The sequence below is a fragment of the Felis catus genome, chromosome X (assembly GCF_018350175.1).
Source record: "Felis catus isolate Fca126 chromosome X, F.catus_Fca126_mat1.0, whole genome shotgun sequence".
NCBI lineage: Eukaryota > Metazoa > Chordata > Mammalia > Carnivora > Felidae > Felis > Felis catus.
In genome coordinates, this window is record NC_058386.1 from 81195979 (window position 1) to 81210579 (window position 14601).

The 14601-nt window shown below is 48.2% G+C and overlaps 1 protein-coding gene across 14 annotated transcripts in view; it reads left to right on the forward strand.

Annotated features, from left to right (window-relative positions):
* Positions 1 to 1549: 1549 nt before the first annotated feature.
* Positions 1550 to 14601, forward strand: part of ARMCX4 (armadillo repeat containing X-linked 4) — a 36715-nt gene continuing 23663 nt past the window's right edge. For 4 of the 14 annotated variants that reach the window (XR_002152670.2, XR_002152665.2, XR_891378.3 and 1 more), the window contains exons 1-4: positions 1550 to 1670; positions 2605 to 2678; positions 3430 to 3519; positions 3859 to 3942. Coding sequence is in view for 10 of the 14 variants with exons in the window: in XM_019824077.3 (XP_019679636.3) it covers positions 4813 to 12900 (8088 nt within the window). In the remaining 4 variants the exon portion in view is untranslated. Of the gene's footprint in view, positions 1671 to 1961; positions 2031 to 2604; positions 2679 to 3135; positions 3212 to 3429; positions 3520 to 3858; positions 3943 to 4222; positions 4314 to 4668; positions 13252 to 14601 lie in introns of those variants that run through there. The other 10 variants (XM_045050480.1, XM_019824077.3, XM_019824076.3 and 7 more) reach the window with 10 other exon arrangements.

A 14601-nucleotide genomic window follows, 5' to 3' on the forward strand; every position in this document is an offset into this window, starting at 1 on the left:
ATAAAATATTAAATGTTTATGTAATCAACTTATGAATCTTTCAATTTAATGGAGACTATAAGTTAGTCATGAGCAATTGAGTTCTGAGAAGTCATATCAAGGTTCTAGAGCACTCTGGGCTCCTTGGCTTGCTTCCTAGAGGGGCCTCCCCCACACAGAGGCCCCTTGTAGGGAGAGCTTCCTGCTAGAGTGTCATATTTCAGCATTCAAAGAAAGAGGCTGCCTAAGGGTCCATATTTAGAGTATGATTCCCTAGCTGGGACAGCTGAATGGGGACTAATTTCTGCATACTTTGTCCCTGAGTTCTGGTATTATTCTGAGGGGCTTGTATGGGTGGTACAGTGAAATTGTTACAGAAGGCAGCGAGTGAAAAGGCCTCTTTCTTCTGGTGACTGCTTGAGATCCTGTAAACTGTGCTTTTTGTGAGGGAAAAATGACAAAGATTTCATTTACAGACCCTCACCACTTTCTACACTGGAAGGTGCTGAACACAAGCTGCTGCTAGGGTGACATATAGTACATGAACAACAGATCTTGGAGATATCTCACCAATGTCGTGATTAAATGAACATTCCACCTGCTAAGCCTCATTGCCATCAGTGGGATAATAGTTGGTCCTGTCCAGGGTGTGAGGAGACTGATTTGATCACATGCTTGTGTAAAATCCAAATAAAGCCCTGAAAATGGAAAACAGGTTAATCTAGGAAGTCACCAGTTTTCAGGCACTGGGTTCATCAGGAGTTGGGTCTTCATTCAATCATCCAGGAGTCATCTATGAGGAAGTTCCCAGACACCTGAAACGAGATCATAGTTCATTTCAGTCAGAACCTCAAAAGGTTGTAAATCACTTGTGGGAAATTGACACTTTTAGAAAACTGAACGTTTTCCCATAGATTATAGATGACATTGAAACCGTGGTTTTGTTTGACATTTGTATATAAAATGTCAGTAATTACTAATATGTTTTGAAAACTGATATAGTTCATAGCAACTAATGTGGCACAGAATAATGTGTTTTGTTATTTTTGCGAGCTAAAATTTAAATGTCAAATGAAAATGGCTTGACTGCATTTCCCGATTACAAAAACAATGAGTGCAATGTTAAAATTAAAAAAAAAAAAAGAACATAAAAAATGTTAAGCGTCCTTTCTAAATGCATTCTCTGCCTCCTTTCCTGACATCCTTTCCCTAGCCCATTTTGGTGCATCACTGTACCCCATGGGGACTGTTGGTCTTATAGTCTAAGGCAGAAACAGAGGATTCCTCTAAGAATCCAGAGAAAAGACTAGAGCAAAGGCCTGGGGGAGGGTGAGATGCAGACCCTCCCCAGTAACCCTAGAAGGGCAAACCACAACCTCAAGGCAGAGAGGCTACTCAGATTGGAGAGGACAGAGCTGAGTGACTGGGCGGTGCACGCTGAGGCCCATCGCAATGACGGGTGGAAGGGGAGTTGGTGCACCATGAGGTGGGGTGTAGGGTCCTGCAAAACTCCCGGCTGTCCAGAGGGGGTGGGGTGGGAGGGGAGAGAGCTTGGTGACGCGAGGCCCTCACATGACCTGGAGCTGCAGAGCGACGCAGCTTTCCGTGCAGTCGTCACTCCCTTCTAGGTATCAGCTCCCCGCTGCCTTGCGCCTGGCGGGCTGGCACTGGGTCCGAGGAAAGCGGAGCAGGTAAGGGCTCTGGGGCCCGCGCGCTGAGGCCAGGGGGGCAGCCGCCCACCAACCCCGGTAGCTGGTTCATGGATACCGGACAAAGCGGGTCCAAGTTCCAGGAGCCTTCGCTGTGATTCTCCCGAGTCCCCTCCCCCTGCCTACGTCTGTGCTGGGGAATCTTGGGCTATGACAAGGCGGATAGTTGGCAGGGGGTGGGGTGGCGGGGAGGAGTGTCTCGAAAGGGAAATGCAGAGATTGAGATGTCCCATCCTCTCTGATTCTAATCGCTGACCTCACACTTCCGTCCAGATTCCTGCTCCTTTCATTGGAAGGGACATGTCGCCGTGGCATTTACACAGAAAATGGTGGGCCTTCGCGGTCCGTGAGTTCGAGCCCCGCGTCAGGCTCTGGGCTGATGGCTCGGAGCCTGGAGCCTGTTTCCGATTCTGTGTCTCCCTCTCTCTCTGCACCTCCCCCGTTCATGCTCTATCTCTCTCTGTCCCCCAAAAAATAAATAAAAAAACGTTGAAAAAAAAATTAAAAAAAAAAGGGGCGCCTGGGTAGCGCAGTCGGTTAAGCGTCCGACTTCAGCCAGGTCACGATCTCGCGGTCCGTGAGTTCGAGCCCCGCGTCGGGCTCTGGGCTGATGGCTCGGAGCCTGGAGCCTGTTTCCGATTCTGTGTCTCCCTCTCTCTCTGCACCTCCCCCGTTCATGCTCTGTCTCTCTCTGTCCCCCAAAAAATAAATTAAAAAAAACGTTGAAAAAAAAATTTAAAGAAAATGGTGGGCCTTGGTGACTGGACGGTGGGGTTGGTGGGGATGGCGTTTTGGAATGCGGGAAGGGACATTTGATAACAGGGATCCTGAATTCAGAAAGGTGAGTATTAGGATCTGTGTCCTGGGTGCTGGTCCAAGCACTCAGCGCGTTTCCTCTTTTCTGTCTGATGAACAGTAGATCGGTGTGGCACTGTTCTGTGGCGAGGCAAGGGAAGAAAGAGAGAAGAAAACTGCACGGGATCTGTGGAGGTTAGTGTGAGCACAGGCACTGCCTATGGACAGTTGAAGTTCTGTGTGCATTCTCTATGGCAGGAACTTAGGCACCGCTGTCTGGTTGAGATATAAGGTGGGGCTAACTAGGGGACTTTCCCTAAACTGCGTTTACTTACCAAGCTTCGGATTTTTAACTTAAATTGTATGTTGAAGACCAGTAAAGACCGCAAACTTTTCTACGGATGCTTTAATTTGCACTCCAGATAATATTGAGAAAATGCAAATTATATCAAAAAACATTATTATTATATTTTGAGATAGCCTTTGCCAAGAGGCATAGCAATTTTACAAAAGAAAAAAACCTTCCCTCACTCCTTGTCTGTTCTGCTGGAGACTTCTAGAGATGTATTTAAGGAGAAGTAGGTGTCAGTCTGCTATGTATGATTCTGGAGTAAGGGATCTGGGGGCTTCCATCTCTTTCTCCATTTTCCAGTTTTCCAGATTCCCCTGTCTGACCACCTTGGTGAAAGAAATGATGGACTTTTGGGAGAAACCCTAGAATCTTACAGGTGGTTTTAAAATAATTTCCCTTTGTCTCTTCCCTTTTATTTTTTCTGCCTCCCTTTTACACCCTGCCCATTTCAGTGCTGGGGAAGCCCCAGGCTCTGCTTTTCAGAGAATGGGTTTCTAGATCTAGCACAGAAGGTACTGGGACCCCTGTTTTAGATATTGGGATGTAACAAGCACTCAACAGTTAACCTTCCCCTCCTTCTCTGTTTGTTCCTAGGTCTTCCCATAGGCCCACAGTAGGGCTGTTTACCATTGGAAGCAAGGGAAAGGGGGAGACTGGCTTGGAACCATGAAGGTTGGTGTGAAGGTGAGCAGTGCCTTGGGATAACAAGAGGGTGAGCACAGAAGGTGGCCAAGACTTGAGAGGGTCTTAGTGGAGGGTATTTCTGCCTCTCCCACACTCTGTCAGATTTCCACAGTGTTGCCAATCCCTTGGTGATTTCTGTCCTGGAAACAGGAGTAATATTGGGATAGGGGTGGGCTGGAGTGTGACTGAGAAGACAAGAGGAGGGATCACAAGATTTAACACATTAGCAAACTGGACATGGGCTCTGGCAAGGCAAGTACTGGGGTCAGTGATTAGGGCACTTGTGTGTTCTATGAGGACTTAGTGTCTATTACCTCCTGTTTGTTTACTTGTCCATAGATCTGCCTGCAGGTCTGCTGTAGGGCTTGAGATTACTGGAAGCAAAGAAACAAGGAGGAAATTGCCTCTGATCGGTATAGACTGGTAAGAGGATGGGGAATACCTGTAGATCTCAAGGGTGGGTTGGTGGAGATCAGTGTGCATCTAGTAGGGTCAGTGTGCAGTCTGGAGGATCCTTAGCCTCTCCCTTTCCCAGCCACCTTTCCTACAATCTCTGTCACTTACCCCACACTCTTACCTTTATTTTGGTACAGAAAGTTGGGTAAACTGAGCAAGATAGAAACATAGTTTGATAATGTGCCTGTCACATTAAGAACAAAATCTCCAGTCCCATCTGTCCCTCCGTCTGTCTGTCTGTCTCTAGGTCCACAGATCTCATAAGTTTATAGATCTACTTTAGGGTATATCACCAATCAAAAGAAGGAAAGAGGAGGGAACTGCCTTGATCATTACAGGTTGGTATGAGGGTGGGGACCTCTGGGAGTGGTGACAAGAGTAGGTCTAGTAAAAATCAAGGTCTGAGGGCTTCTCAGTCTCCCCCATTCATAGTCAGCACCAGACTCCAATATCTTTTTCATTATTCATTTGGTGTAAGGAAATGTGTATGGATGTACCTTAGGGGAAAGTTGTTGGGCACTGGGGAAAATGGGGAGGGGAGAAAATAAAAGGGATGGAGAGAGAGTTTGCTCATCATCCTCTTCTCCCACCAAGGACATCATTTCTACACTTTTCTGTCCTTCTGTATATCTATCTGTATGATGCACGAAATTAGAAGAGAAATTTTAGTCCATTTCCTTCCTCCACTTCTAGGTCCACCTCCAGTGGCAGCTGTAGTGGCCTCTAAGTGGCTGAAGACCAGCGCCCTCACAGGCCTACACCCAGACCTACTACCCTCTTTCCCCATCCTGATTGAGCTCCCCGTATCTTGTTCGTGCCTTCAGTAGGAGTGATTACATGGGTCGCATTCAGGAAGTGGGTTGGGTGACTGCAGGATTGGTGATCTGGGCTGGTACCTGCTACTGCATTCACAAATTAACCAAAGGAAGAGCCCAGGGAGTGAGGAAACTTTCCAGAAATGGGTCCAGAGTCAAGATGGAGACTGTGGTTGGGGTACAGAACCAGACCTTGGCCATGAGTGAAGCCATGGCTGGAACAGAGACTGAGACTAGACCCATGGCCAAGACTGGAGCAGAAACCAGAGCAGGAGGTAGGATTGGGGTTGAAGTAGAGACTACCACCATTGCTAAGGCGAACTCTCAGGCCAAGACAATGGCTGAGGTAGAGGCAGAGAACCAGTCTGAGGCCAAAACAGTGTCCACAACAGTGGGCATGATAGAGGCAGTGACTCTGAATGTGGCCCAGCTCAAAACTGGGGAAGTAGCCATGAAAGAGGCAGTGACCCAAACTGACTCTGAGGCTGGGAGAGTAGTCAAGAAGGAGGCTGTGACCCAGACCAAGGCTAAAGCTTGGGCACTGGTTGCCAGGGCAGAAACCAAGAAGCAAATAATGACCCAGACAAAAGTGGAAGCTTGTTTACTGGCTGAAAAAGACACGAACAAAGTAATGGTGACACAGAATGAGGCCTTGGGAGTGACCAGGGAAGCAGCCAAGATGGGTGCCATAAATAAAACTGGAATTATGGCTGAAACCAAGGCAAGAGCCCTGGATGAGACTGTGAATATGGTCAAGACTCAGTCTGAGGCCAGGCCTGGTCACATAGTTGATGCTAAGGGAAATCTTAGTACCATGTCCAGGAAAGAAGCTGGAGTGGACATGAAGTCCTGTGTACCATCTCAGGCTGTGGCCAAGATCCAGGTTGACAACATGCCTGGTGCTGGCGTGGAGGCCAACGGGAATCACAAAACAGTGTCTCAGGCAGAGTCTAGGGCAGACATGAGGGCTTGTGCTCAGCCTCAGATTGTAGCCAAGACCCAGGCTGAGGCTATGCTTGGGGTAAAGTTTGATGCCGGGGGTAATACCAATGCTGTGTGTAAGGCAGGGGCAGGGGAAGATATGAGAGTTTCAACACAACCTCAGACTGTGGCCAAGAAACAGGCTGAAGCAATGTTTGGGGCCAGGGATGATGACAGAGGAAATACCAATGTCACATCTAAGACAATGACTGGAGGTGACATGAGGGCTGCTGCTCAACCTCAGGCTATAGCCAGTGCTCAGGTTGAGCCTATGCCTGATGCCAGAGTTAAAGGTAGAGGCAATTCCAATGCTGTGTCTAAAACAGGGGTCAGGGCAAACTTGAGGACCAATTCCCAGGCTGAGGCCTTGCTTGATGCCAGGGTTAAGATCAGAGACAATCCCAATACCATGTCTAAGATGGGGGCTGGGACAGACATTGAGCTCTATACACAGCCTCATCCTATGGCCAATGTCCAGGTTGATGCCTTGCCTGATGGCAGGATTAAGGCTAAAAGCAATGTCAACACCATGTCTAAGGAAGGGGGTGGGACAGACACAAAGGCACAGTCTCAGGCTTCTAACAAGAGCCAGGTTGAGGTTTTACCTGGTACTAGAGGTAAGGCTAGGGGAAAAGCCAAAAGCAAGTGTAAAGCAGAGGTGGGGATAGAAATGAAAACCTGTGTGCAGCCTCAGATTGGCGTCAAGATCCAAGCTGATGCTTTACCTGATGGCAGGGATGATCCTAATGCCATTTCTAGGTCAGGGACTAAGGCAGACCTGAGGGCCTGTGGTCAGCCTCAGACTATGGCAAATTCCCCGGGTGAGGCCTTGCCTGGTGCCAAGAATAAGATCTGGGACAATTCCAATGCTATATCTATGTCAGGGGCTGGGCCAAATACAATGGGCTCTGCCCAGCTCCATGGTATGGCCAATTTCCAGGATGATGCCTCACCTAATACTAAGAATAAAGTCAGGGGCAATCCCAGTGCTATGTTTAAAGCAGCAACCGGGCCAGATTCAATATGTTCTGCCAAGCCTGAAACAGATAAAACAGACTCTGCCCAGCCCCAGGCTGTGGCCAATTCCCATGGTGAAGTCTTGTCTGGTACTAAGAATAAGGTTAGGGGCAATCCCAATGCTGTGTCTAAGACAGCAGCTGGGCCAGGTGCAATAGGCTCTGCCCAGCCTGAGGTATCTAATATCCAAGATGAAACCTTGCCCAGCACTAAGAATAAGGTCAAGGGCAAGTCCAATGCTGTGTCTAAGACAGGGGCTGGGCCAGATACAGTGGGTTCTGCCCAGCTCCAGGCCGTGGCCAATTCCCAGGGTGAAACCTTTCCTGGTATCAAGAATAAGGCTAGGTGCAAATCCAGTGGTGTGTCTAAGACAGGGGCTGGGCCAGATGCAGTGGACTGTGCCCAATCTCAGGTTGTAACCAATTCCCAAGGTGAAGTCTTGTTTGGTACTAAGAACAAAGCCAAGGGCAATTCCAATGCTGTGTCTAAATCAGGCACTGGGCCAGATACAGTGGGCTCTGCCCAGCTCCAGGCTGTGTACAATGCCCAGGTTGAAGCCTTGTCTGGTACTAAGAACAAGGTCAGGGTCAATCCCGGTGCTGTGTCTAAGGCAGAGGCTAGGGCAGATGCAATGGGCTGTGCCCAACCTCTAGCAGATACAACAAGCTCTGCCCAGTGCCTCACTGTGGCCAATTCCCAGTGTGAAAACCTAGTGTACCTGCCTGGTACTAAGAACAAGGTCAGGATCAATCCCAATGCTGTGTCTAAAGCAGGGACTGGGCCAGATATAGTGGGTCCTTCCCAATCTCAGATTGTGGCCAATTTCCAGGGTGAAGTCTTGCCTGGTACTAAGAACAAGGTTAGGGGAAATTCCAATGCTGGGTCTAAGACAGGGGCTGGGTCAGATACAGTGGGCTCTGCCCAGCTCCAGGCTGTGGCCAATTCCCAGGGTGAAGGCTTGTCTGGTCCTAAGAATAAGGTCAGGGGAAATCCCAGTGCTGTGTCTAAAGCAGAGAATGGGTCACATATAGTGGGTTCTGCCGAGCCTCAGATTGTGGCCAATTCCCAGGGTGAAGTCTTGCCTGGTACTAAGAACAAGGTCAGAGGAAATTCCAATGCTGGGTCTAAGACAGGGGCTGGGTCAGATACAGTGGGCTCTGCTCAGCTCCATGCTGTGGCCAATTCCCAGTGTGAGGCCTTGCCTGGTATCAAGCATAAGGTCAAGGGCAATCCCAGTGCTTTGTCTAAAGCTGAGACTGGGCCAGATACAGTGGGCTCTGCCCAGCCCCAGGCTATGGCTGATTCTCAGTGTGAGGCTTTGCCTGGTATGAAGAATAAGGTCAGCAGCAATCCCAATGCCATGTCTAAGGTAGAGGCCAGAGCAGATATAACAAGCTTTGCCCAGCCCCAGGCTGAGTCTGATTCCCAACGTGAAGCCTTTTCTGGTGCCAGGAGTAAGGTCCAAGGCAATCTGAGTGCTCTGTCTAAATCAGGCACTGAGCAAGATATAGTGGCCCCTGCCTGGCCCCAAGCTGTGACTAATTCCCAGGATGAAGCCTGGTCTGGTACTAAGAATAAGGACAAGGGCAATCCCAATGCTGTATCTAAGGCAGAGGCCACTGCAGATATAACAGGTTCTGCCTGGCCCCACGTGGTGGCCAATACCCAGGGTGAAGCCTTGTCTGATATTAAGAACAAGGTCAGGGTCAATATCAACACTGTGTGTAAGGCAGAGGTCAGGGCAGATACAACAGGCTCTTCCCAGACCCAAGCCGTGACCAATTCCCAGGGTGAAGCTCCAACTTGCACTAAGAATAAGGTCTGGGGCAATCTTAGTTCTGTGTCTAAAGCAGGGATTAGGCCAGAAACAATGGGCTGTGCTTGGTCCCAGGCTGTGGCCAATTCCCAAGGTGAAGCCTTGCTTAGTGTCAAGAATAAGGTCAGAGGCAATCCCAATGTTGTGTCTAAGGTAGAGGTCAGAGCAGATACAACAAGCTTTACCCAGCTTCAGGCTGTGTCTGATTCCCAAGGTGAAACCTTGCCTGGTGCTAGGAGTAAGATCCAGGGCAATCCCAGTGCTATGTCTAAGGCAGGCACTGGGCCAGATACAATGTGTTCTGCTCAGCCTCAAACAGATATAATAGACACTGCCCAACCCCAAGCCAAGTCTAATTCTCAAGGTGAATCCTTGTCTGGTGCCAGAAATAAGGTCAGGGACAATCCCAATGTGGTATTTAAGGCAGGGGCTGGGCAAGATAGACGAGGCTCTCTTTCACCCCAAGCTGTGGCCAGTTCTCAGGGTGAGGCCTTGCTTGGTGCCAGGAGTAAGGTCAGGGGAAATACCAATGCTGAGTCTAAGGTAGAGGCTGGGGCACATATGATGGGCTCTGGCCAGCCTCAGTCTGTGGCCCATTCCCAGAATAAGGTCTTGCCTGGAGCAAAGGACAAGGCTATACCCAAGTCTGAGGCAAAAGTCACAGAAGATGAGGGCTATGTAAAACCTAAGACTGAAGCCATGCTCACTTCTGAGAGTGGCGGTGGGACAGGCACTCAGGCCTGCAGAAAAATTCAGCCTAGGGTCCATGACTATTACTGGAATGGGATTGGTATTGAGGATTGGATTGCTTCTGAGCGATGGATAAAATTTAGGTTTCAGGCCAGGGATGGATACTGGGAGAATAGCATGTCCTGGGCTGATGATGAGAATGAAGCCAGTGTTGAATCCTGGACTGGGGCTAGTGATAAGTCTGATATTAAGTCCTGGGCTGGGGCTAAGGCTGACAATGAAGCTGGTTTTCCTTCCTGGACTGCAGCTGGGGACCAGGCTTGTGGGAGGCTCTGGGGTGGGAGCCAGGCCAGTGAAGAGTCCTGGGCTGGGAACAAGGCCAGTGGGGGTTCTTTGTCAGAGGTTGGGGACATAGCCATTGGAGGGTCTTGGATTGGGGTTGAGAACCAGACCAGTGTGGGATCTTGGGCTAGTACTGGGAACCAGGCTATTGGTGAGCCCTGGGCTGGAAGTCAGGCCAGTGGGGTGTCCTGGGCTGGGAAAGATGCCATTGGAGGGTCCTGGACTAGAGCCGAGGAACAGGACAGTGGAAGGTCCCAGGATGGGGCTAGGATTCAGGCTAATGGAGGGTCTTGGGCTGGGAATGTGGCTAGCATTGGGTACTGGGCTGAGGATATGGACCAAGCTAGTGGAGGGTACTGGATTGGGAATAGTGATCTGTCTGCTGGATCCAAGCCTAGATTTGAGGATCAAGCCAGTGGAAATATGTCCTGGTCTGTGGCTGGTGGCCAGTCCAGTGGAGGGTCTAGGCTCAGGCCTGAGGATCAGTCTGGTAGAAAGTCCTGGGCTGACACTGCAGACCAAGCCAGTGGAGGGGCCAAAATGAGGCCTGTGGACCAGTCTGGGGGTGGGTCCTGGGCTAGGGCTGGGGAACAGGCCAACAAAGGGTCTAGGCCAGGGTTTGTGGACCAGTTGAGTAATGGGTCCTGGGCTAGCACTGGCAGTCAGGTCATCGGAGGATTCTTGGTTGGGACTGTGGACCAGGCCAGTGGGAATTCCTGGGCTGGGACTGGTGATCAGTCTGGTGGTGAGTCCAAGCCTAGATTTGAGGATCTGGTAAATGAAGAAGAGTCTTTGGCTAGGGCTGTTGGCCAGGCTGGTGGAGGGCCAAGGTTGGGGCCTGAGGACCAGTCCAGCAGAAGGTCCTGGGCTGACTCTGAGGTCCAAGCCAGTGGAGGGTTCTTGGTTGAAGCTGTGGACCAGGGCAATGGAGGGTCCTGGGCTGCACCTGGGGATCAGGCTGGTGGTGGGGCAAAGCCTAGATTTGAAGAGCAGACAAGTGGAAGAGGGTCTTGGGCTGACAATGGGGGCCAGGCTGGTAGAGGGTCTAGGCTAGGTCCCAGGGACCAGTCATTTGGAGATTCCTGGGCTGGCACTGGGGACCAGGCCAGTGAAGAATCCAGGCCAAGGCCTAAAGACCAGTCCAATGGATGGTTCTGTGCTTGCAGTGGGAGTCATGCTAATGCAAGAGGGTCCTGGGGTGGGGCTGGTGGCCAGGCTGTTGGAAGATCTAGACTAGGGCCTACGAACCCATCCAGTGGTGGGTCCTGGGCTGATACAGGGAGTCGGGTCAGTGGAGGGTCTTGGGTTGTGGCTGGAGATATGGCTAGTAGCTGTCCCAAACCTGGATTTGAGGATGCCAGTGGAGGAGGGTCCTGGTCTGGTGCTAAGGACCAGATTGTTGAAGGGTCTAATACAGGGTCTGCAGACCAATCTAGTGGTGGGCCCTGGGCTGGCACTGAGAGTCAGGCCAGTGGAAGGTCCTGGGCTGGGGCTGGGGATCAGGCTGATAGCTGTTCCAAACCTGGATTTGAGGACCTGGCCAGTGGGGAAGTCTCCCAGGCTGGCACTGGGGATCAGGCTAGTGGAAAATCTTGCCCTGGGTTGAGGCATGGTAATGAGGCCAGTAGAGGATCTAGGCTGGGGCCTGAGGACCAGGCAAGTGGAGGGTCCTGGGCTAGGGCTGATGACCAGGCCAGTGGAAGACCACAGGTCAGTGCTGAGATGGAGGCCAATGAAAGATCCTGGTTTGGGACTAGAGGTGAGATTTCTACAGGGTCCTGGTTCAGGAGAAGGCAAGAGGCTGCTGGTATTGCGTCCAAACTTGGAGGTAAAAATGAGGCCAGTATTGAATCCAGATCAAGGGTTGAAGAAGAGGCCAATATTGAGTCCTGGACCAGATCTGAAGAGGCAGCTCATGTGGATTCCTGTGTGGGAGCTGGGGCTGGGGCAGAGGCCAGGAAGGAATCTTGGCTCTGGGATGGAGATGCAGCCACTACAGGGTCTAGGCTTGGGGGTGAGGAAGAGGCTTGCATGGGGTCCTGGTCTTTGACTGAGGATGTAGATGAGGATGAGCTAAGTAGAGTGTCCAGCCCTGATATTGAGGAAATCAGTTTAAGGTCCTTGTTTTGGGCTGATACTGAGAAGAGTAATGAGTTCAGATCCCGGAGTGAGAGAGATGTCTATAAGGCCAGTGCCAAGGATAACCTTGAGGCTTCTGGTGGAATTGATGTAAGGTCTTGGTTCTGGCATGGTAATGAAAACAGAAGTGAGGACAAATCTGCACTTAAGACTAAAGCCAAAAAGTCAATTGAGTCAAGAGGCACATATCCATCCATGGTCCCTGGGGCAGGAATGGGGTCATGGGCGGGAGCCATGATCTGGACGGAAATGAAATTTCCATACCAAAATGAGTCCTGCTTCCCACCTGAAGATGAAATCAGAAAGATAAGGTGTGAGGAGAAAACTCATCCCTGGACCTGTCGCTGTAAACGCGAAGCTAATATGGATCCACGAGAGCTTGAAAAACTTATTTGCATGATTGAGATGACTGAAGATCCTTCTATTCATGAAATAGCCAATAATGCTCTATATAACAGTCCTGATTATCCATTTTCCCATGAAGTCATTCGTAATGCAGGTAGAATATCAATTATTGAAAGCTTGCTCAATAATCCCTATCCCAGTGTTAGGCAGAAGGCTTTAAATGCACTGAATAACATCTCAGTGGCTGCTGAAAATCATAGGAAGGTGAAAACATACTTAAACCAAGTATGTGAAGACACAGTGACCTATCCCTTGAATTCAAATGTGCAGCTGGCTGGACTAAGGTTGATAAAGCATTTGACTGTTATTAGTGAATATCAGCATATGGTTACAAATTATATTTCAGAATTTCTTCGTTTGTTAACTGTGGGAAGTGGAGAAACCAAAGACCATATTTTGGGAATGCTTTTGAATTTCTCTAAAAATCCATCTATGACAAAAGACTTACTCATTGCCAATGCACCAACATCACTGATTAATATCTTTAACAAGAAAGAGACAAAAGAGAATATTCTTAATGCTCTTTCACTATTTGAAAATATAAATTACCATTTTAAAAGAAGAGCAAAAGTATTTACCCAGGACAAGTTCAGTAAAAATTCCCTTTATTTCATATTCCAACGACCTAAAGCATGTGCCAAGAAACTTCGAGTCTTAGCAGCAGAATACAGTGACCCTGAGGTGAAAGAAAGAGTTGAGCTATTATTAAATAAACTCTGATTAGTTATATGTTTCCAAACAAATCTGAGTAATATTTTGGTTTTGCTGCCTGGAGGTAATGCACATTGTAAATTGCATTATAACTTTGAAACTGATGTTACTTATGATGGTCTATAGCTGGATCACTTTATGAACACCAAACGAATTCAAACTTGTATTGAAAATACATGTGTTGATTATTACCTTGTCTGGATCAAGATATTTTTAGTATGCTTCATGAACAGAAACTGACCTGATTTTTCATAAGTAAGGTAATTTTTGGTCCTTTGTGTGGACTTATGTTTATACATTTGAGGCTTTATTTTTATGTCATCAATAAAGTTGTGTGTTATAAGCAGAAAAAAAGAGACACATCTTTGTCCTTGGGTTTATGATCTATTTGGAAAGGCAAGATGTATGGAAACAAAAATATACTACAAAACCATGAGCCTCTGATCATGGCCAAACAGTGCAGATACTTCTGCAGGCAACAGTGGTCAGAGAAAATTTTACAGAGGAGGGGGACACTTAATGAAGCTGGGCTTGAAGGATAGGATAAAAATGGGGTGGGAGAGCATTTGGAGGAGGGATGAGTGGTGGGAAGAAATGCATGGAGGTGGAAATCCTGCTCCATAGAGGAGGCTGGCCTGCCTGGAGTTCCACGTGTGGGGAGGGGAGTATGGGAAATGTAATCCATCAATTTGGGTGAGCCCTTTCATGGAGGATCCCTGACTGCTAAACTGAGTTGTCTTAATGTTACTCCATCCACCCCTGGGTGACCCTACAACCTTTTGTGACCAAAGGAATGAGCAATTAAAGGAAAAGAATGTAGCTGATCTGTGTGCAGGATGGGTCAGAGTTGGGGTGGGGACAAGAGTGGCCACTGGAGATTGGAACACCAGTTAGGAAGTTACTGCCATGGTCCAGGTATGAGATGTTAAAAGTGTGAGACTTCACTACTGGCCATGGGAATAGCAAGGGGAGGAAGGAAGTGATACACTCTTTGAACAAAGAAATGATGGAACTTAGCTTGAGGGCATACATAGAGGGACAATTTTATTTTAGGGTCCTGGTGGTATTTAATAGGAAAACATTCTCTTTGTTGACTAACTCTGGTGTCTGTGTAAGGTAAATACATTAGTTATTATTTTGAAATAATAAAATATAATAGAAGAAATAACAATGTTTAGTGCTTCTATTAGATTTCTTTTAGAAGTTTGATTGAGGCAGGGCCTTTATGGAAACACTGAGAGTGGTGTTGATATCAATACTGAAGAATATCCACCTTTCTCCCACTCCAGATTGTGGTGAGGGTGTGGTGGGAGGGGCACTCTCAAACTGGGCTGGTGGGAGCATACATTGGTACAAAGATCCATCTGGATACATGTTTCAGAAGTCTTTAAGATACACATGATCTTTGACCCAGTAATTCCACTTGTAGAAATTTATCTATAGAAGATGATCAAATAATTGGCTTGTGCAAAGCTGTGTATCTTCATACTGTTTTGAAGAGTGAAAAATTGTGAATGACCCAAGTGTCTCAAAATAGGCAATTGGCTAAACAAATTAGGGTGTGCCTACACATAGAAACATCTTGCAGCTACTGAAAATTGTGATGGGCATCCAGACTTATTTACTTGGAAAAAACTCAGCATTAATCTTAAGTGGGAAAAATAGGCTGCAAAAACACATGCTATACTTTTTATAAAGTAAAAGTATATA